At 40.6% G+C, this 23,367-nt stretch overlaps 1 protein-coding gene across 4 annotated transcripts in view; it reads left to right on the forward strand.

Moving 5' to 3' along the window:
* DNAL1 (dynein axonemal light chain 1) overlaps positions 1-23,367 on the forward strand; it is a 59,899-nt gene that overhangs the window by 23,354 nt on the left and 13,178 nt on the right. For all 4 annotated transcript variants that reach the window (XM_003824147.4, XM_063596318.1, XM_063596317.1 and 1 more), the window contains 3 exons: positions 4,375-4,430; positions 20,102-20,228; positions 22,211-22,351. In XM_003824147.4, coding sequence (XP_003824195.1) covers positions 4,375-4,430; positions 20,102-20,228; positions 22,211-22,351 — 324 coding nt within the window. The remainder of the gene's footprint in view (positions 1-4,374; positions 4,431-20,101; positions 20,229-22,210; positions 22,352-23,367) is intronic.

The raw sequence follows: 23,367 nt of genomic DNA on the forward strand, positions 1-23,367 counted from the left end.
TTTTTTTTTTAATTTAATTTTATGGCTGGGGATGGTGGCTCACATCTGTAATCCCAGCACTTTAGGATGCCCAGACAGGTGGATCACTTGAGGCTAGGACTTCAAGACCAGCCTGGCCAACATGGTGAAACCTCGTCTCTACTAAAAATACAAAAAAAATTAGCCAGGCGTGGTGGCATGCGCCTATAATCCCAGCTACTTGGGAGGCTGAGGTGGGAGGATCTCTTGAATCAAAGTGCTGGGATTACAGGCATGAGCCACAGTGACTGGCCAACATCTCACACTTAACATGTCCAAAACTGAGTCTTGATATATTCCCCTAGCCCCAGATAAACCAACTCCTTGTGTGTTTCTTTTCTTTTTACAGGATCTTGCTCTGTCACCCAGGCTGGAGTGCAATGATGCCATCTCGGCTCACTGCAACCTCTACCTCCTGGGCTCAAGCGATCCTCCCACCTCAGCCTCCTGAGTAGCTGGGACTACAGGTGTGCACCACAAGCCCGACTAATTTTTTTTTTTGGTATTTTTTTAGAGTTGGGGTCTCCCCATGTTGCCCAGGCTGGTCTCGAATTGCTGGGCTCAAGCAATCTGCCTGCCTTGGCCTCCCAAAGTTCTGGGATTATAGGCGTGAGTGAGCCACTGCTGAGCCATATTTATCTCAGATAGTGACAAGTCCATTTTTCCAGTTGTTCAGGCCAAACCTCTTGGCAATTTCTTGACTCCTCTCTCTCACATCCTCTCTAAAGCCTATTATTTCCTCTAATTTCTTTCATATTATACATATGGACTTACAACCAAGAATATTTCTTCTAATTTCATGTCCTATTACTCTTCCTTCATTCTCTCAGCTTATGCGGTCCTGCCTCAAAGCCTTTGTACTTGAAGTTCTCTTGCGTGTAAATGTTCTTCCTCCAGATATCTGCATGGTGAACTCCCTTACTAACTTCCTTTGGGTCTTTCCCTAACATCATCTCCTATCAAAAAATCAACTGTTCCCAACCTCCTGATATTTCATTCCTTTTACCTGCTTATTTCTTTTCTCCTTCACATTTTTCACTATCTAATATACTTACTTATTTTGTTTATCTGCCAAATGTTAGCTCCTTGATAGCAGGAATTTTTGTCTGTATTATTTGCTGTAATATTGCAAGTGCTTATTGCTGTTCCTGGTGTATAGTAGATGGTCAGTAACTTATGTGTTGAGTCAATAAGTTATCGAATAAGCATTTAATTCTTCATGAAATAGAAAAAAGAAAATAGTGTTTTTTCATATCAAGAAGCTTTAAAGAATAATTATGTGATTTTCTTAAATATTTAATTTTCATAAATTTATAGTTATATGGGATATATTAGTTTGCTAGGTTGCTGTAACAAAGTCCCACAGATTGGGTGGCTTAAACAATAGAAATTTTCTCACAGTTCTGGAGGGTAAAAGTCCTGTAGTTGTGATCAAGATGTCAGTGTGGTTGATCTCTTCTGAGGCCGCTCTGCTTGGCTTGTAGATGGCGGTCTTCTCCCTCTGTCTCTTTTTTTTTTTGAGACAGAGCCTTGCTCTATCACCCAGGCTAGGGTGCAATGGCACGATCTTGGCTCACTGCAACCTCCGCCTCCCAGGTTCAAGCAATTCTCCTGCCTCAGCTTTCCGAGTAGCTGGGATTACAGGGACACACCACCATGCCCAGCTAATTTTTTTATTTTTAGTAGAGACAGGGTTTCGCCATGTTGGCCAGGCTGGTCTCGAACTCCTGACCTCATGATCCACCCGCCTCGGCCTCCCAAAGTGGTGGGATTACAGGCGTGAGCCTCTACACCTGGCCCCTCCCTCTCTCTGTACATGTTCTTTTCTCTGTGTCTATGTCCAAATTGCCTCTTGTTACAAGGATACCGATCATGTTGGATTAGGGCCCATCCAAATGACCTCATTTTACCTTAATTACCCCTTTATTTTTTTTTAAGTGTCCAAATGGCCCAATTAATTACCTTTTTCTTTTTTTCTTTTAGACAGGGTCTCACTCTGTTACCCAGGCTAGAGTGTAGTGGTGCAAACTCCTGTGCTGAAACCATCCTCCTGCCTCAGCCTCCCTGAGTAGCTAGGCTTACAGGCATGTGCCACCATGCCCAGCTAAACTTTTTTTTGAGAGGGAATCTTGCTCTGTCACCAGGCTAGAGTGCAGTGGCGCAATCTTGGCTCACTGTGGCCTCTGCCTCCCGGGTTCAAGCGATTCTCCTGCCTCAGCCTCCCAAGTAGCTGGGATTACAGGCATGCGCCACCATGCCCAGCTAATTTTTGTATTTTTAGTAGAGATGGGGTTTCACCATGTTGGCCAGGATGGTCTCGATCTTCTGAGCTCGTGATCCACCTGCCTCGGCCTCCCAAAGTGCTGGGATTACAGGCATGAGCCACCACGCCCGGTCTAAATTTTTTATTTTTTATTTTTTATTTTTATTTCTGTAAAGGCAGAGTCTTTCTATGTTGCCCAGGCTGGTCTCGAACTTCTGGCATCAAATGATCCTCCCACTTCACCTTCTCAAAGCGCTGGGATAATTGGCATAAGCTACAATGCCTGGCCCAATTACCTCTTTACAGGCTCTGTCTCCAAATGCAGTCCTATTCTGATACTAGGGATTAGGATTTAAAGATATGAATTTTCCGGGGGACACAGTTCAGCCCATAACATGGGGTCTTGCTTCAACAGTTAACTCATTTTGTGTGAATTAGACCACTCTTAAAATACCTTGCTCTAAAAGCTCATTGTTTCTTGTAAGACAAATTAATTTATTAAATAAATTGAAGTTATATATGCCTGATTCTCACACACACACACACACACACATTCACACACACATCTGTATTGTGTACTTACCATGGGTTACACATTTCACTGAATATTTTAGGTAATTATCTCATTTCATCCTTAAATTCCTATAAGATAGAAATTATATTTCCCCATTTTATATATGGTAAAATAGATTCAAAGAGGTTTGTTTGCTTCCCTAGAGAGTTGGGATTGAAACTCAGTTAATTGGATTTGAGTTCTTACCATTCAATTATGGATGTTATAGAACAATGTCATCCAACAGAACTGTCAGCACTGTCCCAATACAGTTGCTACTAGCTACATATAGTTATTAAGCACTATGAAATGTGGCTAATGTGACTGAGAAATTGAATTTTAAATTGTAATTAATTTTAATTAAACAGCCGCATGTGGCTAGTGACCACCATATTAGACAAAGAAGTTATAGATGTTTAAGTTATGAAAATTAAATATAGTAATAAGCAAAAGTAATCACAGTAGTTTCTTGGAACAGAAATGAGGTTTCCTGGGTGTTTCAAAAAGAAATTTATTTTTAATTTGGAAAAATAATATATGCACCTGGTTTTATTCAAATGGTTCAAAAGAGGTTACAATGGGAAATGTCTACTTCTATTAGTTCCTCCCCAAAGACAACCACGGTTTCTACTTTCTTTTTTCTCTTCCAGAAATAGCCTATAGATATACAAATAGAAATAACCTTTAAAAAATAAAGATAGGCATTTTATTTTATTTTTTATTTTTTATTTATTTTTATTTTTATTTTTTTTGAGACGGATTCTCGCTCTGTCGCCCAGGCTGGAGTGCAGTGGCGAGATCTCGGCTCACTGCAAGCTCCGCCTCCTGAATTCACACCATTCTCCTGCCTCAGCCTCCCGAGTAGCTGGGACTACAGGTGCCCACCACCACGCCCAGCTAATTTTTTGTATTTTTAGTAGAGACGGGGTTTCACCGTGTTAGCCAGGATGGTCTCGATCTCCTGACCTCGTGATCCGCCTGCCTCAGCCTCCCAAAGTGCTGGGATTACAGGTGTGAGCCACCATGCCCGGCCAGGCATTTTATTTTTTAACCAAATCACAGTCTAATTATTTAAAAACTTGAAAGCAAATGATTTTTTAAATACCAAATTAATTTTTTTTCACTTCTGATCCTTCATGGAGTGAGGTGGACAATATATAAATATATGTTCTTATTTTCTAGTATGAGTTCTTATAAGAGATTTGAAATATATATGCTCCCAAACTCAAAATATTCTCTACTGCTATTTTATCCTGTAATATTTTTATTAGCCAGCAATTTAAGACCATGTGTTCCAGATAGCTAACCATTTTTAAATTTAATATTGACATGTTATGAAATTATACCTGTAGTGTTTACTTTAGATGATAGGTCAATGTTATTTTCTACTTGATTACCCATTTTTGTTAACACAACCTTTCTTACTCATTGTATAAGGATATCTATTATATAAAACTTATTAAAGCTTTATTATTCTAGATTTACAACAATTGTGTAATATGATTCTAGTAAACAAAAAAATGTTTTCTTTTCACTACAGAAAACTTGAGGATATTATCTTTAGGAAGAAACAACATAAAGAACTTAAATGGACTGGTAGGTTGTTATTTATTATTATTTTATTTATTTAATTTGCACACATCTATGAATAATTTCTTGGATAAATTCCTTGAAATGGAATTACTAGGTCAAAAGGTATCAGTTTCTTTTAAGGCTTTTGTGACATATTCTCAAGTTGCCCTTCAATAGGTTTGCAACAACCTGTACTCCCACCAGTAACGTGTGAGGTTTCCCAATTTCCCATACCAGCCTTGGGCATTTAAAATTTTTTTGACATGTCTTATTTCTATATTTATTGGCCATTTGAATTTCCTTCCAAAGAATGTGAGATGGAACAATAACGTAAAACTAGGCAATTTCAGGAAAGATGAAGTGAATATTTCTTGTATCTGTTCCCGAAAAGACAATACTTTTTGATATGTTTATTGTTAAATAATTCATAAACATACTGAAATTTTGTATGGCCCTGGCTGCTTTTCCCCTCCCAATAAATCTAGCTTGTGCTTCGTAAGAGGCAGTGGGGAGCTGAAATTGCAGTGGTTTCCAACAGTAACCTCCCAAGACAAAACAGGCTAACATGACCATCCTCCCCAGTATAGATACAGTGGTAACCCTGAATAGGAGTCATGTTCAGAGGTGCAATTTTGGAATTATCTCAAATTTGTTAGCCAAACTCTGAATTATATTTCCACCTCTGTGATTCTATTTACCCGCATAAAGAGGTACTGATGAGTTTATAAAATGCTTGGAAATTCTTAAGGGTCAGGCTGGGAGCAGTGGCTCACGCCTGTAATCCCAGCACTTTGGGAGGCCGAGGCAGGCAGATCACGAGGTCAGGAGATGGAGACCATCCTGGCTACCACGGTGAAACCCCATCTCTATTAAAAAAATACAAAAAAATTAGCCGGGTGTGGTGGCGGGTGCCTGTAGTCCCAGCTACTTGGGAGGCTGAGGCAGGAGAATGGCATGAACCCAGGAGGCGGAGGTTGCAGTGAGCTGAGATTGCGCCACTGCACTCCAGCCTGGGTGACAGAGCGAGACTCTGTCTCAAAAAAAAAAAAAAAAAAAAATTCTTAAGGGTCAGATTCTGGGATTAAATAAAGGAAGTTTCCTAACCCAAAATAATAACCATCAGATGAATTATTTGTTTTCTAAGTGGATATGGTGAGTAAAATTCTTAATGATCTATAAAAATTTGATTTTTTTTTTTTTTTTGAGACCGAGTCTTGCCCTGTCACCCAGGCTAGGGTGCAGTGACATAATATCAGCTCACTGCAACCTCCGCCTCCCGGGTTCATGCCATTCTCCTGCCTCAGCCTCCCGAGTAGCTGGAACTACAGGCGCCCGCCACCACACCTGGCTAATTTTTTTGTATTTTTTTAATAGAGATGGGGTTTCACCGTAGTAGCCAGGATGGTCTCGATCTCCTGACCTCATGATCCGCCCGCCTCGGCCTCCCAAAGTGCTGGGATTACAGGCGTGAGCCACCACACCTGGGCAAAATTTGATATTTGTGATGTTCTAAATAAATTGGTAAGTTTAAGGATATTTAGCCTTCTGTCCAGTTTCTGAGCCTTAGATGGTAAAAATTTCAAATATAGAGACATTGTGCATAAAGCGTAAAATATTAAATTGTAATACAGAAATTCAGAATTATTATATTTCAGGCTAAATGTAACTTTGAGTTATCTATAAAGAAATAGTTTGCAGATAAATGTACTCCAGACCTTTTAGTGTCAATATACTTGATGTTCCCCCAGGTATTTATAGAATCCCTTATAGAATCCCAAATTCTCAAGTATTACTATAGCATGTAATTTATTCCATAAAATGTAATAAATACCCAGAGACCACAAATAAATTATAAATATAGGATTAAAGGTATGTATTGTGTATTAAGATGCTATCTGGCTGAACTATCACTTGTTTTAGATATCGTCACTTTCTATACACTCCTATCAATGATAGCCAATAGTTGTTTTTCTTTCCAGGGTGTAATGTGGGGTTTTGTCCAAAAGCTTTATTGCTTATGTGCAGAATAAAGAAAAACAAAGCTATGGCTGGGCACAGTGGTTCATGCCGGTAATCCAGCACTTAGAAGGCCAAGGTGGGAGGATCCCTTGAGGCCAGGAGTTTACCTGGGCAACATAGCAAGACTTCATCTCTACTGAAAATTTAAAAAGAAATTAGCCAGGCATGGTGGTACATGCCTATAGTCCCAGCTACTTGGGGAGGCTGAGGTGGAAGGATTGATTGCTTGAGCCTAGGAGTTTGAGTTTACAGTGAACTATGATTGTGCCATAGCACTGCAGTCTGGGTGACAGAGGGGAAAAAAAAAAAGAAAAGAAAAAGAAAGCTGCATTGGGATGCAGATACTGGGTTTCAAATATGTTCACATACTAGATGACTTATTCATCTAGACACATCTGCCTCATAGCATGATTTAAATAGCTGTCTCAGTAAATTACAAATGATTACTGTAATATGTGAAACATGGAATGTTAAGTTGAAGGAAAGGGGTTTATTTGTAACTATTCAGGAAAACTATTGAGGTACATTATAAGCCCATTTGTATATATGATCTGGCCTTTGCCTTCCTTTCTGATCTCATTTCATGTTTCTCTTCTCCTAGTTGATAATCTCTAGTGACTGGCCTTCTTTCTGTTCCTTGACCATGCACAATTCATTCCCACCTGAGAATCTTTATACTTGGCTATTCCCTCTGTCTTAAAAACTCTATTGCCATGGATTTCCACAATGCGGGCCCCTTCTTAACCGTCACACTTCAGCTCAGATGTCACCTCCTCAAAGGTGACCCAATCATGATGTGGGCTCCTTCTTGATCTTTACACCTCAGCTCAGATGTCGCCTCCTCAAAGGTGACCCAATCACCGTATATCTAAAGCAGCTCTCTAAGCAGTAATTCTTTTTGTTTTAGATGAGGTCTCACTCTGTCACCCAGGCTAGAGTGCAGTAGTACAATCACAGCTCATTGCAACCTTGACCTCCTGGGCTCAGGCCATCCTCCCACCTCCGCCTCCTGAGTAGCTGGGGCCACAGGTGTGTGCCATCATACCGACCTAATATTTTAATTTTTTGTAGAGACAGGGTCCCACTATGTTGCCCAGGCTGATCTCAAACTCCTGGGCTTAAGCAATACTCTGGCCTCAGCCTGAGCTGAGTAATTCCAAAGTGCTGGAATTACAGGCGTGAGCCACCATGCCCAGTTGAGTAACTATTTTTTTGAGCCAGGGTCTCACTGTGTCACCCAGGCTGGAGTGTCTCCTGGGCTCAAGCAATCCTCCCGCTTCAGCCTCCCAAGTAGCTGTGACTAAAGACACACCTCATCACACTCAGCTAATTTTTTTGTATTTTTAGTAGGGGTCTCGCCATGTTGCCCAGGCTGGTCTTGAACTCCTGGGCTCAAGCAATCCACCTGCCTCAACCTCCCAAAGTGCTAGGATTACAAGCCTGAGCCACCACGCCTGGCTGAATAACTCCTACCAGTTGTAATTTTATTTTTTCATGTTACTCATTATTAACTGAAATTCTTGTTCTTGTTCTCTCTCTCTCTCACACACACACAAACACACACACACACACACACAAATCCTAATGACCATTCAGTTTTGATTTTTGTTTGCTTAGAGACAGGGTCTCACTCTGTCACCCAGGCTGGAGTGCAGTGGCATGATTACAGCTCACTGTAATCTCGGACTAGTATAGTTTACTGTAATCTTGAACTCCTGGGCTCCAGCAATCCTTGCTCCTCAGCCTCCCAAGAAGCTGGCACTACAGGTGGATAGCTGGGATTACAGGTATGCACCACCTTGCCCAGCTAATTAAAAAAAAAATTTTTTTTTTGTAGTGATGGAGTCTTACTATGTTGTACAGGCTGGTCTTGAACTCCTGGCCTCAAGTGATCCTCTTGCCTCATCCTCCCAAAGTGCCAGAATTACAGGCGTGAGCCACTGTGAGGGCCTGGCCATTTCAGTTTTGTTAATTAGCATCTACAATAGTGCTTGATATATATAGTAGACACTCTAAGTGTGTATTCAGTGACTCAACATGTTTTATTACAGTTACACAACTATTAAGTTAAAATTGTAGGCTGGGCGCAGTGGCTCACACCTGTAATCCCAGCACTTTGGGAGGCCGAGGCAGGTGGATCACGAGGTCAGGAGTTCGAGACCAGCCTGACCAACATGGTGAAACCCTGTCTCTACTAAAAATACAAAAATTAGCCAGGCCTGGTGGTGCGCGCCTGTAATCCCAGCTACTTGGGAGGCTGAGACAGGAGAATCGCTTGAATCCAGGAGGCAGAGGTTGCAGGATCCGAGATTGCGCCATTGTACTCCAGCCTGGGCAATAGAGTGAGACTTTGTCTCGATAAATAAATAAATAAGTAAATAATAAAATAAAATATTTTTTTTTTTGAGACGGAGTCAAAATTTTAATTCTAGGCCAGGCGTGGTGGCACGTACCTGTAATCCCAGCTACTAGGGAGGCTGAGGCACAAGAATCACTTGAACCTGGGAGGCTGAGTTTGCAGTGAGTCGAGATCACGCCACTGCACTCCAGCCTGGGTAACAGAGCAAGAGACTGTCTCAAAAAAAAAAAAATTTTTTTTTAAATTCTATAAGTACCATATGTTCATTGCGAAAACAAATCAAGCAATTTATAAATATGTGAAATATGCTGTGAAAATCTTTGGTCTTTCTACCTCCTATTCCCTACCAGCTCCATGAAGTAACAAAAATTTTATTGTTTTGTGCACTTTAAAATATTTTCTGTGGATATACAAATAAATAGCTCGGTGTATATGTGTGTGTGTGTCATATTGTTTGTTCTGATAGTGTACAAGCCATTTTTTCCTGTAATTTAGCTTTTTCTCTCAACAATATATCAATAATATCCTTCAATGTCAATACATGCAGATTTAATACATTAAAAATAGCTGTGTAGTTTTCTACAGTATTAGTATACAATCATGTATTTAACTATTCCTATACTGCTGGGCATTTCGATTATTTCCAGGTTTTTTTTTCTTGGGTGAGGAGTGTGGGTTTTCTCTCTCTCTCTCTCAATTTCTTCCTCTTTCCACAAATCATGTTGCAGTGAACATCTTTGCACACATGTCCCTCAGCAGTTATTTGTGTATTTACATGTGATGGGATAGATTTATGAAAGTAGAAAAGCTGAGGATATTTTTGTGCCTTTAAATTTTTGATAGGTACCTCAAATTGTTCCCACAATGCTAATGCTAGTTTCTATTTCCATCACTGGCACATGGATGAAGATTATCCCCTCCACCCTCAACATCAGTGAGTAGTATTCATTTTTTTTTTTTTTTTTTTTTTTAAATTGAGATGCAGTCTTGCTCTGTCGCCCAGGCTAGAGTGCAGTGGCGCAATCTCGGCTCACTACAAGCTCCACCTCCTGGGTTCACGCCATTCTCCTGCCTCAGCCTCCCAAGTAGCTGGGACTACAGGCGCCCGCCCCCACACCTGGCTAATTTTTTGTATTTTTAGTAGAGACGTGATTTCACCTTGCTAGCCAGGATGGTCTCGATCTCCTGACCTCGTGATCTGCCCGCCTCGGCCTCCCGAAGTGCTGGGATTACAGGCATGAGCCACCGCGCCCAGCCAGTAGTATTCATATTTTTAACATTTGCCAGTATGATAGGCAAAATGGAGTCTGGTGGTGGTGTTGATTTTTTTTTTTTTTTTAGAGGCAGGGTCTCGCTATGTTGTCCAGGCTGAACTCAAACTCTTGGACTCAAGTGACCCTCTTGCCTCAAGTCTCCTGAGTAGCTGGGACTACAGGCCACTGTTCGCGGCAAGTACCGTGTTTTTTTTTTTTTGTTTTTTTTTTTTGTTTTTTTTTTTTAATTATACTTTAAGTTTTAGGGTACATGTGCACATTGTGCAGGTACCGTGTTGTTTTAATTTCCATTATCTAGTCAGTTCTGACTTTGAATGTCTTTTCTTTATAAACAAATATATAAATATATTTATTTATTTTATTTATTTATTTTTTTTTTGAGACAGAGTCTGGCTCTGTCGCCCAGGCTGGAGTGCAGTGGCATGATCTTGGCTCACTGCAAGCTCCGCCTCCCGGGTTCCCGCCATTCTCCTGCCTCAGCCTCCTGAGTAGCTGGGACTACAGGCGCCCGCCACCACGCCTGGCTAATTTTTTGTATTTTTTAGTAGAGACGGGGTTTCACCGTGTTAGCCAGGATGGTCTCGATCTCCTGACCTCGTGATCCGCCCACCTTGGCCTTCCAAAGTGCTGGGATTACAGGCGTGAGCCACCATGCCCGGCCCATATATTTTTATATATATATATATTTGTGTGTGTGTGTGTGTGTGTGTGTATGTGTGATGGCGGTCTGACTTTGTCACCCAGGCTGGAGTGCAGTGACACAATCTCAGCTCACTGCAACCTCGACCTCCTGGGCTTAAGTGATCCTCCCACCTCAGCCTCCCAAGTACTTGGGACTACAGGCATGCACCACCACACCCAGCTAATATTTTTTATTTTTTGTAGAGATACGGTTTCACCATGTTGCCCAGGCTGGTCTTGAACTCCTGAGCTCGAGCAATCTGCCCATGTCGGCCTCCCAAAGTGCTTAGGACTACAGGCATGAGCCACTGGGCCCAGCTGAACATCTTTTTATATACTAGTCATTTAGGTTTCATCTTTTGGAAATTGACCAAACACATTTTTAACCTATTTTTCTACTAGATTTATCTTTTTCTTACTGAATTATAGGTACTTTTTAATATTCCTAATAATTATCAATATTGAAAATGCTATTATATTGTTGTTGTAATTATCATTTATTAACCACATAGTAGGCTCTTTACATGCATTATCTCATTTCCAGCTCACAAGTAGATAATGTTATTATCCTTATTTTAAGATAAAGAAACTGAGGCTCAGTTATGTAAAGTATTCAAATATAGTGAGCAGGTTTTTTTTTTTTTTTTTTTTTTTAGCAGTGCTACCCCATAGGCAGTGTGCCTGGAGTAGCAGTTGTGAACAGGCATCCTTAAACACTGTTGCTGAGACAGGCAGTTTGTCAATAGCTATCACAATATTCAATGTGTATTTCTTTGTCCCACCTATTCTATATTTAGGAGTTTTTCATACATGGACAAAGATGGTGGAGCAAGTATTTCACTGCAACATAGCTTATACAAAAGACTGCAACAATCTAAGTGTCTATCAGCAGTGGACTAGCTAAATATATTAATAAATACTATGCATTGAGGAAAAACAATGAGGTGGAACTTCCCTCTGTGTGTTGAAATGGAATAATTTGCAAGATATATGAAGTGTAGAAAAAGCAAAGTGAATATTTATATGTACATATATGCATAGAGTATTTCTGGTGATAGCTGTTACTTCTGGGCAAGGGAGCTGGGGTATAGGGTGAGAAAGACTTTTCTATTTTTATTTATTTATTTATTTATTTGAGACGGAGTCTCGCTGCATCCCCCAGGCTGGAGTGCAGTGATTGGATCTCGGCTCACTGCAACCTCCACCTCCCAGGTTCAAGCGATTCTCCTGCCTCAGCCTCCCAAGAAGCTAGGACTACAGGCACATGCCACCACACCTGGCTAATTTTTTTATTTTTAGTAGAGTCAGGGTTTCACCATATTGGCCGTGCTGGTCTGGACTCCTGACCTTGTGATCCGCCTGCCTCGCCCTCCCAAAGTGCTGGGATTACAGGCGTGAGCCACCGTGCCCGGCCAAGACTTTTGTTTTTATACTTGTTGATTTTTTTAAATCTTGTGTACATTTTTAATACTCTTTCTGTTAAAATACTGATTATTTTCTCCTTAAAAAATGCAAACAGAAAAATGCACTCATGTTTGTAGTAGCATTATTTATAATAGCCAAAAGGTGGAAGCAACCTAAGTGTTCACTGAGAGATAATTGGATAAACAAACAAAAAAGAAGCTAATGAAGTAGAGGGGAAGGGCAGAAGGAAAGGGGAGGCAGAGAAGAGGAAGAAGCAGAAGACTTAAGTCATGTTAGTCAGACCCTGGCAATCTGATCACAGTTTCCATATTGAAATTTAATGCAGTTTTCAAAACTGATATATTTTCTCTTAGTTTGTTTCTTGTCTTTTTACCTTATTCGTGGTTACCAAATGGTATTTAAAAATTTTTGTTAGTCAAATCTTTATGGTTTCAGTGTTTTGTATTTTACATAGAAGGTCTTAGGTACTAGATTGTAAAAATAGTCTTATCTTCTCTTTTTTAATTAAAAATTTTAAGTCTATACTCTTAATTCATCTGGAGTTTATTTTTACATGTGTCATGAGGCGCAGGTATCATGTCTTTTTTTTTTTTTTCTTTAATTGGTTAGCCATTTATTGAAAAGTCTCTTTTTCCTACTGTTTGTAAATGCCACCTGCTAAACTCCTGGATATGCATGGGTAGGTTCCTGGATGGTCAGTTTCTTTCTGTTTGTTGTTCTTTCTATAAATTTCAGCTTCAATATCATGCTGCTTTAATTTTCTTTAACTTTAGAATTTATTTTGATATCAAGAAAAATCCTCTCTCCTTTTTCAAAATATTTATGGGCATTTACTCTTCAGAGAAACTTGAGAATCATTTTATCAAATTATCTTAATATATCTTGCAAATTATTCCACTTCAGCACATACAGGTAAGTTCCACCTTGTTTTCCTCAATGCATAGTATTAATATATTTAGCTAGGCCACGGCTGACAGACACTTAGGTTGTTGCAATCTTTTGTACAAGCTGTGTTGCTCCACCATCTTTGTCCATGTATGAAAAAACTCCTAAATATTACATTTGTGAATTGATTTGGAGAGAAGTTACAGCTTTATAATAATGAATCTTATGAGAAGATGTATTCATATTTTTTATGTCCTTCAGTAGAATTCCATAGTTTTAATTCCTATAAGACCTTGTATATTTCATGTATAAAGATTTATTTCTGAGTAATTCTTAAATTGACACATTATAATTGTACTTATTCATGGGGTACAATGTGATGTTTTGATACATATATACGTTGTGTAATGATCAAACCAAGGTGATTAGCATATCAATCACTCAAACACTTATTATTTATTTATAGTGAGAACATTAAAAATCTTCTAGCTATTTTGAAATACAGTCATGCATCACATAATGACTGGGATATATTCTGAGAAATGCAACATTAGGCAATCTTGTTGTTGTGTGAACATCATAGAGTGTGCTTACACAAACCTAGATGGTATAGCCTACTACATACATAGGCTATATGGTTTAGCCTATTGCTCCTAGGCCACAAACCTGCTCAGCATATCACTGTACTGAGTGCTGCAGGCAGTTGGAACACAATGGTAAGTATTTGTATATCTAAACATAGAAAAAGTACAGTAAAAATACAGTGTAAAATATAAGAAATGATACAGGTGTATAGAGCATTTATCATAAATGGAGCTTGCAGGACTGCAAGTTTTTCTGGATGAGTCAGTGAGTGAGTGATGAGTGAATGTGAAGGCCTAGGACATTACCGTACACAACTGTAGATTTGTTGTTGTTGTTATTTGTTGTTGTTGGGTTTGTTGTTTTTTTGCTTTTTTTTTTTTTTTGAGACGGAGTCTCACTCTGTCACTGAGGCTGGAGTGCAGTGGCACCCTGTCGGCTCACTGCAACCTCCGTCTCCTGGGTTCAAGCAATTCTCTTGCTTCAGCCTCCTGAATAGCTGGGATTACAGGAGCCCACCACCATGCCCGTCTAGTTTTTATATTTTTTACTAGAGATGGGGTTTCACCATGTTGGCCAGGCTGGTCTCAAACTCCTGACCTCCGGTAATCCGCCCGCCTCGGCCTCCCAAAGTGCTGGGATTACAGGCATGAGCCACCGCACCCGGTCCGCAACTGTAGATTTTATAAAATACTGTACACAGGCTACACTTAATTTATAAACAATGTTTTAGCTGGGCACAGTGGCTCACATCTGTAATGCCAGCACTTGAGGAGGCTGAGGTGGTGGGATCACTTAAGGCCAGTAGTTGGAATCAAGCATGGACAACATAGCGAGACCCCATCTCTACCAAAAAAAAAAAAAAATATATATATATATATATATATATATAGTAGTTGGGTGTGGTGATGCACACTGTAGTCCTAGGTATCAGGAAACTGAGGATTGCTTGAGCCCAGGAGTTAGAGTTTGCAGTGAGCTCTGATCACACCACTGCACTCCAGCCTGGACAACAGAGCAAGACGCTGCCTCTAAATAAATGAATAAATAAATAAAAATAATATGTTTAGCTGGGCATGGTGGCTCACGCCTGTAATCCCAGCACTTTGGGAGACTGATGCAGGTGGATCACCTCCGGTTGGGAGTTCGAGATCAGCCTGACCAACATGGAGAAACCCCATCTCTACTGAAAATACAAAATTAGCCAGGCGTGGTGGTGCATGCCTATAATTCCAGTTACTTGGAAGGCTGAGGCAGGAGAATCACTTGAACCTGGGAGGCAGAGGTTGCAGTGAGCCGAGATCGCACCTTTGTACTCCAGCCTGGGCAACGAGCAAAACTCTGTCTCAAAAATAATAATATTAATATGTTTTTATTTCTTCAATAAGAAATTAACCTTAGCTTACTGTAACTTTTTTTTTTTTTTTGAGATGGAGTCTCGCTCTGTTGCCCAGGCTAGAGTGCAGTGGCTCAATCTCAGTTCACTGCAACCTCTGCCTCCCAGGTTCAAGTGATTCTCCTGCCTCAGCCTCCCGAGTAGCTGGGATCACAGGTGCTCACCACCATGCCTGGCTATTTTTTTTTTTTTTTTTTTGTATTTTTAGTACAGATAGGGTTTCACTGTGTTGGCTAGGCTAGTCTCGAACTCCTGGCCTCAAGTGATCTGCCCACCTTGGCCTCCCAAAGTGCTGGGATTACAGGCATGAGCCACTGCGCCCGGCCAACTTTTTTAATTTTAAAAACTTTTCAATTTTTTTTTAACTTTTTGACTTTTTTGTAATAACAGCTGGAAACACACATTGTATAGCAGTATAAAAATATTTTCTTTATTTCATTATTCTATAAGCTTTCTATGAGCTTTTTTCTATCTTTAAATTTTTAAATCTTTTTTACACATTTTTGTTAAAAATGAAGACACAAACACATACATTAGCCTAGGCCTACCCAGAGTCAATATCACTGTCTTCCACCTCCACATCTTGTCCCACTGGAAAGTCTTCAGGGGCAGTAACACACATGGACCCACCATTTCATATGACAACAGTGCCTTCTTTCTAGAATACCTCCTTAAGGACCTGCCTGAGGCTGTTTTACAGTTAGCTTTTTTTTTTTTTTTTTTTTTTTAGTTGGAGTTTCGCTCTTGTTGCCCAGGCCAGAGTGCAATGGCACAATCTCGGCTCACCGCAACCTCCACCTCCTGAGTTCAAGCGATTCTTCTGCCTCAGCCTTCCGAGTAGCTGGGATTACAGGCGTGCACCACCACGCCCAGCTAATGTTGTATTTTTAGTAGAGACAGGGTTTCTCCATGTTGGTCAGGCTGGTCTCGAACTCCCTACCTTAGGTGATCCGCCTGCCTCGGCCTCCCAAAGTGCTGGGATTACAGGCGTGAGCCACCGCGCCCAGCCTACAGTTAGCTTTTTTTAATAAGTAGAAGGGGTATATCTTAAATAACTATAAAAAGTATAGTAAACACATAAACCAGTAATATTGTCATTTACTATCATTATTATGTACTATACATAAGTGTATGTGTTATGCGTGTGTATGGCTGGTGGCTCAGTAGGTTTGTTTACACTAGTATCACCACAAACTTGAATGCCTTGTGCTACCACATTATGACTGCTGGGATATCACTAGGCAATAGGAATTTTTCAGCCCTATTATAATCTTATGGGACCACCATTGTATATAGAGTCGATCATTGATTGAAATGTTATGCATTGCATGACTGTATACATTATTGTTAACTATAGTTAACCTGCTGTGCAATAGAACACCAGAGCTTATTCTCCTACATAATTGTAACTTGGTACTCATTTACCAACTTATTTCCATCCTCCCCTCAGCCCCCCACCCCCCTCTCCAGTCTCTGGTAACTACTGTTCTGCTCTCTACTTCCATGAGATCAGCTTTATTTATTTATTTATTTATTATTATTATTATTCTTTTGAGAATAACAAGTTCACTCTTGTTACCCAGGCTGGAGTGCCATGGTGTGATCTCGGCTCACTGCAACCTCCACCTTCCAGGTTCAAGCGATTCTCTTGCCTCTTCCTCCCAGGTAGCTGGGATTACAGGTGCCCACCACCACACCTGGCTAATTTTATATATTTAGTAGAGATGGGGTTTCACCATGTTGGTCAGGCTGGTCTCAAACTCCTGGCCTCAAGTGATCCACCTACCTCGGCCTCCCAAAGTGCTGGGATTACAGGCGTGAGCCACCGCACCTGGCCGAGATCAACTTTTTTAGATTCCACATATGAGTGAGATCATGCAGTGTCATTCTGTGTCTGATGTGTCACTTAACATAATGTTCTCCAGGTTCATTCACATTGTAACAAATGACAGGATTTCATGCTTTTTTATGGCTGAATAGTATTCCATTGTGTGATATACCATATTTTCTTTATACATTCATTCATTATTGGACACTTAGGTTGATTCCATATTTTGGCTATTGTGAATAGTGCTGCAGTAAACATGGGAGTGCTGATAGCTATCTCTTCGACATACTGTTTTCATTTCTTTTGGCTATATACCCTGTAGTGAGATTGCTGAATCATATGGTAGTTCTATTTTTAATTTCCTGGGTAATTTATAGTTTTTGTTGCTATGATGCATTTCTCTTTAACACCCTTCCTGTTTATATTAAATAATATAAAAGCCATTTATTTTTGTATACTTAACATGTAATCAACTACCTACCAACAATTCTTAACTGTTTATAAATCACATCCCCACAACAATTTTCAAGCAACATTGTGTTACCTGGATTCATTACTTTATACAGAGCAATAATAATCATCATCATCCTCATTACATATAGTCTAAAATAGAGGTCAGCTGGGCATGGTGGCTCACGCCTATAGTCCTAGCACTTTGGGAGGTCGAGGCAGGATTGCTTGAGGCCAGGAGTTTGAGACCAGCCTAGACAACATAGTGAGACTCTTGTCTCTACAAAAAAAATTTTTTTTTAATTAGCCAAGCATGGTGGCACGTGCCTGTTCTAACTACTCAGGGGGCTGAGGCAGGAGGATCACTTGAGCCCGGGAGTTCAAGGCTGCAGTGACCTGATTGTGCCCTGTACTGCAGCCTGGGTAACAGATCGAGACTCTGTCTCTAAACTAAAAAACAAATTTAAAAAATAGATTTTATGGCATTTCATAAAGCTCTCCCACTTCTGTAACCTCCAACATGATATTATTTACAGAGTAGACATTTACTTTTTTGTTTTCAATACTTACAATGGTTTGTTGACCTTAAAAAATCATAAATTTTAATAGCTGAGAGGAACCTTAAAGAACTTGTCCAACTTCCTCATTTTTTCCAATGTTTTTTATGGTGGTGAAATATACATAAGTTTACCATCTAAAGCATTTTTAAGTGTATAGTTCAGTGGTAGTAAGTAGACTTGCACAACCATCACCATCCATCTCCAGAACTCTCTTCATCTTGTGTGTCTGAACCTCTGTAAGCATACAATAGCTTCCTACTGCCTCTTCCCTGATCCCTGGCACCCACCATTCTACTTTCCGTCTTTACGAATTTAACTACTCTAGGTATTTCATATACGTAGTATCATACAGCATTTATCTTTTTGTGACTGGCTTATTTAACTTAGCGTAATATCCTCAAGTTTCATCCATGTTGTAGCGTGTGTCAGAATTTCCTTTCTGCTTTTTTTTTTTTTTTTTTGAGACTGAGTCTCACTGTATCGCTGAGGCTGGAGTGCAGTTGCGCAATTTTGGCTCGTTCCAACCTCTACCTCCCAGGTTCAAGTGATTCTTCTGCCTCAGCCGCCAAAGTAGCTGGGACTACAGGCATGTGCCATCATGCCCGGCTAATTTTTTAATATTTTTATTAGAGATGGGATTTCACCATGTTGGCCAGGCTGGTCTCAAACTCCTGACCTAAGGTGAGCCGCCCGCCTTGGCTTCCCAAAGTATTGGGATTACAGATGTGAGCCACTGCACCCAGCCCGTTCCTGGTTAATGTTAAATGATATTCTATTACGGTATGTATATACCATATTTTGTTTATCCGTTTGTCTATCAGTGTACACTTGGGTCACGTCCATCTTTTGGCTATTGTGAATTTGCTACTGTGAACATGGGTGTACCAATATCGAGATTCCACTTTCATTTCTTCTGAATATGTGCCCCGAAGTGGAATGGCTGGATCCCCTGTTAAGTGATATCAATTATCATATGATAATTAATTTTTTAAGGAACGGCCAAATTGTTTTCCATAGCAGCTGCACCATTTTACCTCCCTGCCAACCGTGTACAAGGTTCCAATTTCTCCACATCCTCACTAATACTTACTATTTTCTGTGATTTTGATAGTAGCTATCCTAATGGGTATGAGATGGTATTTCATTGCGCCAGTCTCCTCATTTTACAGAGTAAGAAACTGAGGGGAGAAATGGCTTGTTTACATGCAGAAGCTGAACAGTTTGCTAAATGACTGTTCAGTTATTGTCCAATTCTCTAAACAGTCAGCTTATTTAATGACAGATTTCACTGAATTGATTCACTCAAACTTTGCCAGGTTTTCCTCATTGATATTCACTAGACTGCTTCACAAAAATCTTGTCTTTATTATCTACTTAACAAATACTTACAGGAAATTGTATTATTGGCTGGGCACAGTGGCTCATGCCTTAATCCCAGCACTTTGGGAGGCCGAGGCGGGCAGATCCCTTGAGTCCAGGAGTTCAAGACCAGCCTGGACAACATCTCTACAAAACCCATCTCTACCAAAAAGACAAAAATTAGCCAGATGTGGTAGTGTGCACCTGTAGTCCCAGCTACTAGGGAGGCTGAGGTGAGAGGATTGCTTGAGCCCGGGGGAGGTTGAGGCTGCAGTTAGCTGTGAGTGTGACACTGCACCCCAGTCTGGGTGACAGAGTGAGACCCTGTCTCAAAACAAAACAAAAAACAACTTTTTTATGTTTGAAAATTATCATAATAAATGTTGGAGAAGACCCTGAATTTTAGACCTAGCTCTATTATTTAATAGTGTGTTCTTAGAAAAAGCCCTCTGTAATAGAAATCAAATAACCTGCCTTATCAGCTTTAAAGCAGTTGTTCTAAGGACCAAATAATATACTCTATAGGAATGTAATTTGAAAACCATACCATTAATGAACGTGATAAGATAGTGCCATTATTTCCCCTCTTGGTGATTTCAGTAGCTATTCTTAGTAACGTATTATGTTTTGTGATTTTTTTTTTTTTAGTGGAGCAGTCAGAGAAGGAAGAGTTCAGATTAGTTTGAAGAAGGGAATGGAATGTTCTACTTAGCTCCCTCAATGAGAAAAAAAAACTCCCACACAACTACTAGCTCTTCTACAAGTAGACAGGCAGGGTCTAAGTTCACTTTGGAAGCCATTATGTATATCTTTATAAAGAAGAAGACAGAAAGAAAAGCTTAAACATAAACATAAATCAAATTTTGTTCTTTTTCAGGAGGCAGTAGGGGACACATTAGAAGAACTGTGGATCTCCTACAATTTTATTGAGAAGTTGAAAGGGATCCACGTAATGAAGAAATTGAAGATTCTCTACATGTCTAATAACCTGGTAAAAGACTGGGGTAAGCTGAGAGTGGCCCTTTGCTAACCTTCTACCGCCTGTTTATAGAAAATAGTCCGAGAGGGAAAAGATGCAAAACGAGAACGTTTATTTCTAAGCACAGAGAGAAAGTGGGAACATTTATGGCTAAGCTCAGAGAGAAACAGCAATAGGAGTTTCTAAATTTTAAATGCTTAACATTTATATTTAAATATTTACTTAGGATGGGCCGGGCGCGGTGGCTCACGCCTGTAATCCCAGAACTTTGGGAGGCCGAGGCGGGTGGATCACGAGGTCAGGAGATCGAGACCATCCTGGCTAACACGGTGAAACCCCGTCTCTACTAAAAATACAAAAAAATTAGCCGGGCGTCGTGGCGCGCGCCTGTAGTCCCAGCTACTCGGGAGGCTGAGGCAGGAAAATGGCGTGAACCCGGGAGGCGGAGCTTGCAGTGAGCCAAGATCGCGCCGCTGCACTCCAGCCAGGGCAGCAGAGCAAGACTCCGTCTCAAATACCTAACGTTAAATGACGACTTAATGGGTACAGCATACCAACATGGCACATGTATACATACGTAACAAACCTGCACGTTGTACACATGTGCCCTAAAACTTAAAGTATAATAAAAATAAAAAATAAAAAAGTGAAAGAACTTGAAAAAAAAAATTAGGATGAATATAATCTGATAGGTCCTGGTCCTATTAATCATGAAAAAAATTTAAGCTATTATCCAAAGGCTGAAGTAATCAGTTTAAATTTAATACTTCATAGGTAGAAGGCTTATTTGATATCTATGTTACTTTGCTTTTTTATTGTATATAATTCATTCAGTTATATGCGATGAACTATACCAGTCTCTTTGGATACATAGTTGAATAGGACATTATCCCTGCCCTCAAGAAGTTCACAGCTTAGTGGGGAAAATTAGTTTGTAAGCTGATAATTATAAAACTGTGTGATAAGAGGCCAGGCGCAGTGGCTCTTGCTGGTAATCCCAACAATTAGGGAGGCCAAGGCGGGCAGATCACCTGAGGTCAGGAGTTTGAGACTAGCCTGGCCAACATAGCAAAACCCAAAATTTTTTTTGTAAAAATACAAAAACATAGCCAGGTGTGGTGGTACATGCCTGTAGTCCAAGCTACTTGGGAGGCTGAGGCATGAGAGTTGCTTTAACCCAGGAGACAGAGGTTGCAGCGAGTGGAGATGAAGCCATTGCACTCCAGCCTGGGTGACAGAAGGAGACTCTTTCTCAAAACAAAAAAAAGCAAAACTGTGTGATAAATTCTGCAATACAGATTTGAATGAGTTGTTTTAAGAATTCAAAGATGAGGGAATGGGTACAGACAAAGGCAGGTTAGCTTAACCTACACTGATGCAGCACAGCATGAAGAAGACCTGTCACTGGAGAGTGATTTGTTCTTTTTGACTTTGAATCTCATCTCGTCTTATTTCATCCTTATGCTAGCATTTAAAGTAGAGAGGTATATCTTCTTTTTCCCTCCCATCCTGTACTGTCTTCTGAGAATGACTTTATATGGTATAACTTTCCTAGCTTCCTTCAAAATCTTGAACAACTGATTGTCATGAATAGTCACAAACTGAGGGTTAATGATATTGGAATTTAATCCCCAAAATTGTAACAGTAAAACTTGCTGGGTTTTTTTTTTTTTTTTTTTTTTTTGAGACAGAGTCTTGCTCTGTCGCTCAGTCTGGAGTGCATTGGTGCAATCTCGGCTCACTGCAACCTCCGTCTCCCGGGTTCAAGCAGTTCTCCTGCCTCAGCCTCCTGAGTAGCTGGGACTACAGGTGCCCGCCACCATGCCTGGCTTATTTTTGTATTTTTAGTAGAGATGGGGTTTCACTGTGTTAGCCAGGATGGTCTCGATCTCCTGACCTCGTGATCCGCCCGCCTTGTCCTCCCAAAGTTCTGGGATTACAGGTGTGAACCACCGCACCCGGCCAAAACTTGCTGTTTTAATATGGAAAATATCCTTTTACTTGTAGCTGAGTTTGTGAAGCTGGCAGAACTGCCATGCCTCGAAGACCTGGTGTTTGTAGGCAATCCCTTGGAAGAGAAACATTCTGCTGAGAATAACTGGATTGAAGAAGCAACCAAGAGAGTGCCCAAACTGAAAAAGCTGGATGGTGAGTGATTCTGAGCTGGCTTAGACATATCTTCTAGGCCTAAAAATGGAATTTGTGGCATGGAATCATGAAGAGGAGAAAAACTGAAGAAAAAATACCTCTGATCTTCCAGGTCATTTCTATCTATGTAAAATTGAATGGTCTAGGTTTGAGCCAAGGTGAGATGAAAAACTGCTAGGATATTTAGACTGGTACAAGATTCTCCCTAGACCAAAAGCTTATAAGAAAGCTAGGCCTGGCCGGGCATGGGTGGCTCATGCCTGTAATCCTAGCACTTTGGGAGGCTGAGGCGGGCAGATCACCGAAGGTCAGGAGTCTGAGACCAGCCTGGCCAACATGGTGAAACCCCATCTCTACTAAAAATATAAAAATTAGCCAGGCGTGGTGGCGGGCACCTGTAATCCCAGCTACTCAGGAGGCTGAGGCAGGAGAATCACTTGAACTCGGCAGGCGGAGGTTGCAGTGAGCTGAGATTGTGCCATTGCACTCCAGCCTGGGCAAAAAAGAGTGAAATTCTGTCTCAAAAAAAAAGAAAAGAAAGCTAGGCCTTATAAATCTACATGGAGCCAGTCACAGTGGCACGTTTCTGTAGTCCCAAGCTATTCAATGAGGCAAGAAGATTGCTTGAGGTCAGGAGTTTGAGACCAGCCTTCTCAATATAGCGAGAAAAACCCTGTATTTATTTTTTAAAAATTGTATATTTATTTTTTCCTGATATAAATTTCCTTCTGCTATGTTGGATTAAAGCTGGAATTATTCAGGGTTTGGTGCTGAGCCTCCTCCTTTTCTCACTCTTCCCTGTATCACAAAGAGGTCACCCATGCAAGCAGTAAGAGAGAAGGATCCTGGCCAGGTGCGGTGGCTCATGCCTGTAATCCTAGCACTTTGGGAGGCCAAGGCGGGCAGATCACCTGAGGTTGGGAGTTCGAGACCAGCCTGACCAACATGGAGAAACCCCATCTCTACTAAAAATACAAAATTAGCCGGATGTGGTGGTGCATGCCTGTAACCCCATC

The sequence above is a fragment of the Pan paniscus genome, chromosome 15 (genome assembly GCF_029289425.2).
Source record: "Pan paniscus chromosome 15, NHGRI_mPanPan1-v2.0_pri, whole genome shotgun sequence".
Lineage (NCBI taxonomy): Eukaryota > Metazoa > Chordata > Mammalia > Primates > Hominidae > Pan > Pan paniscus.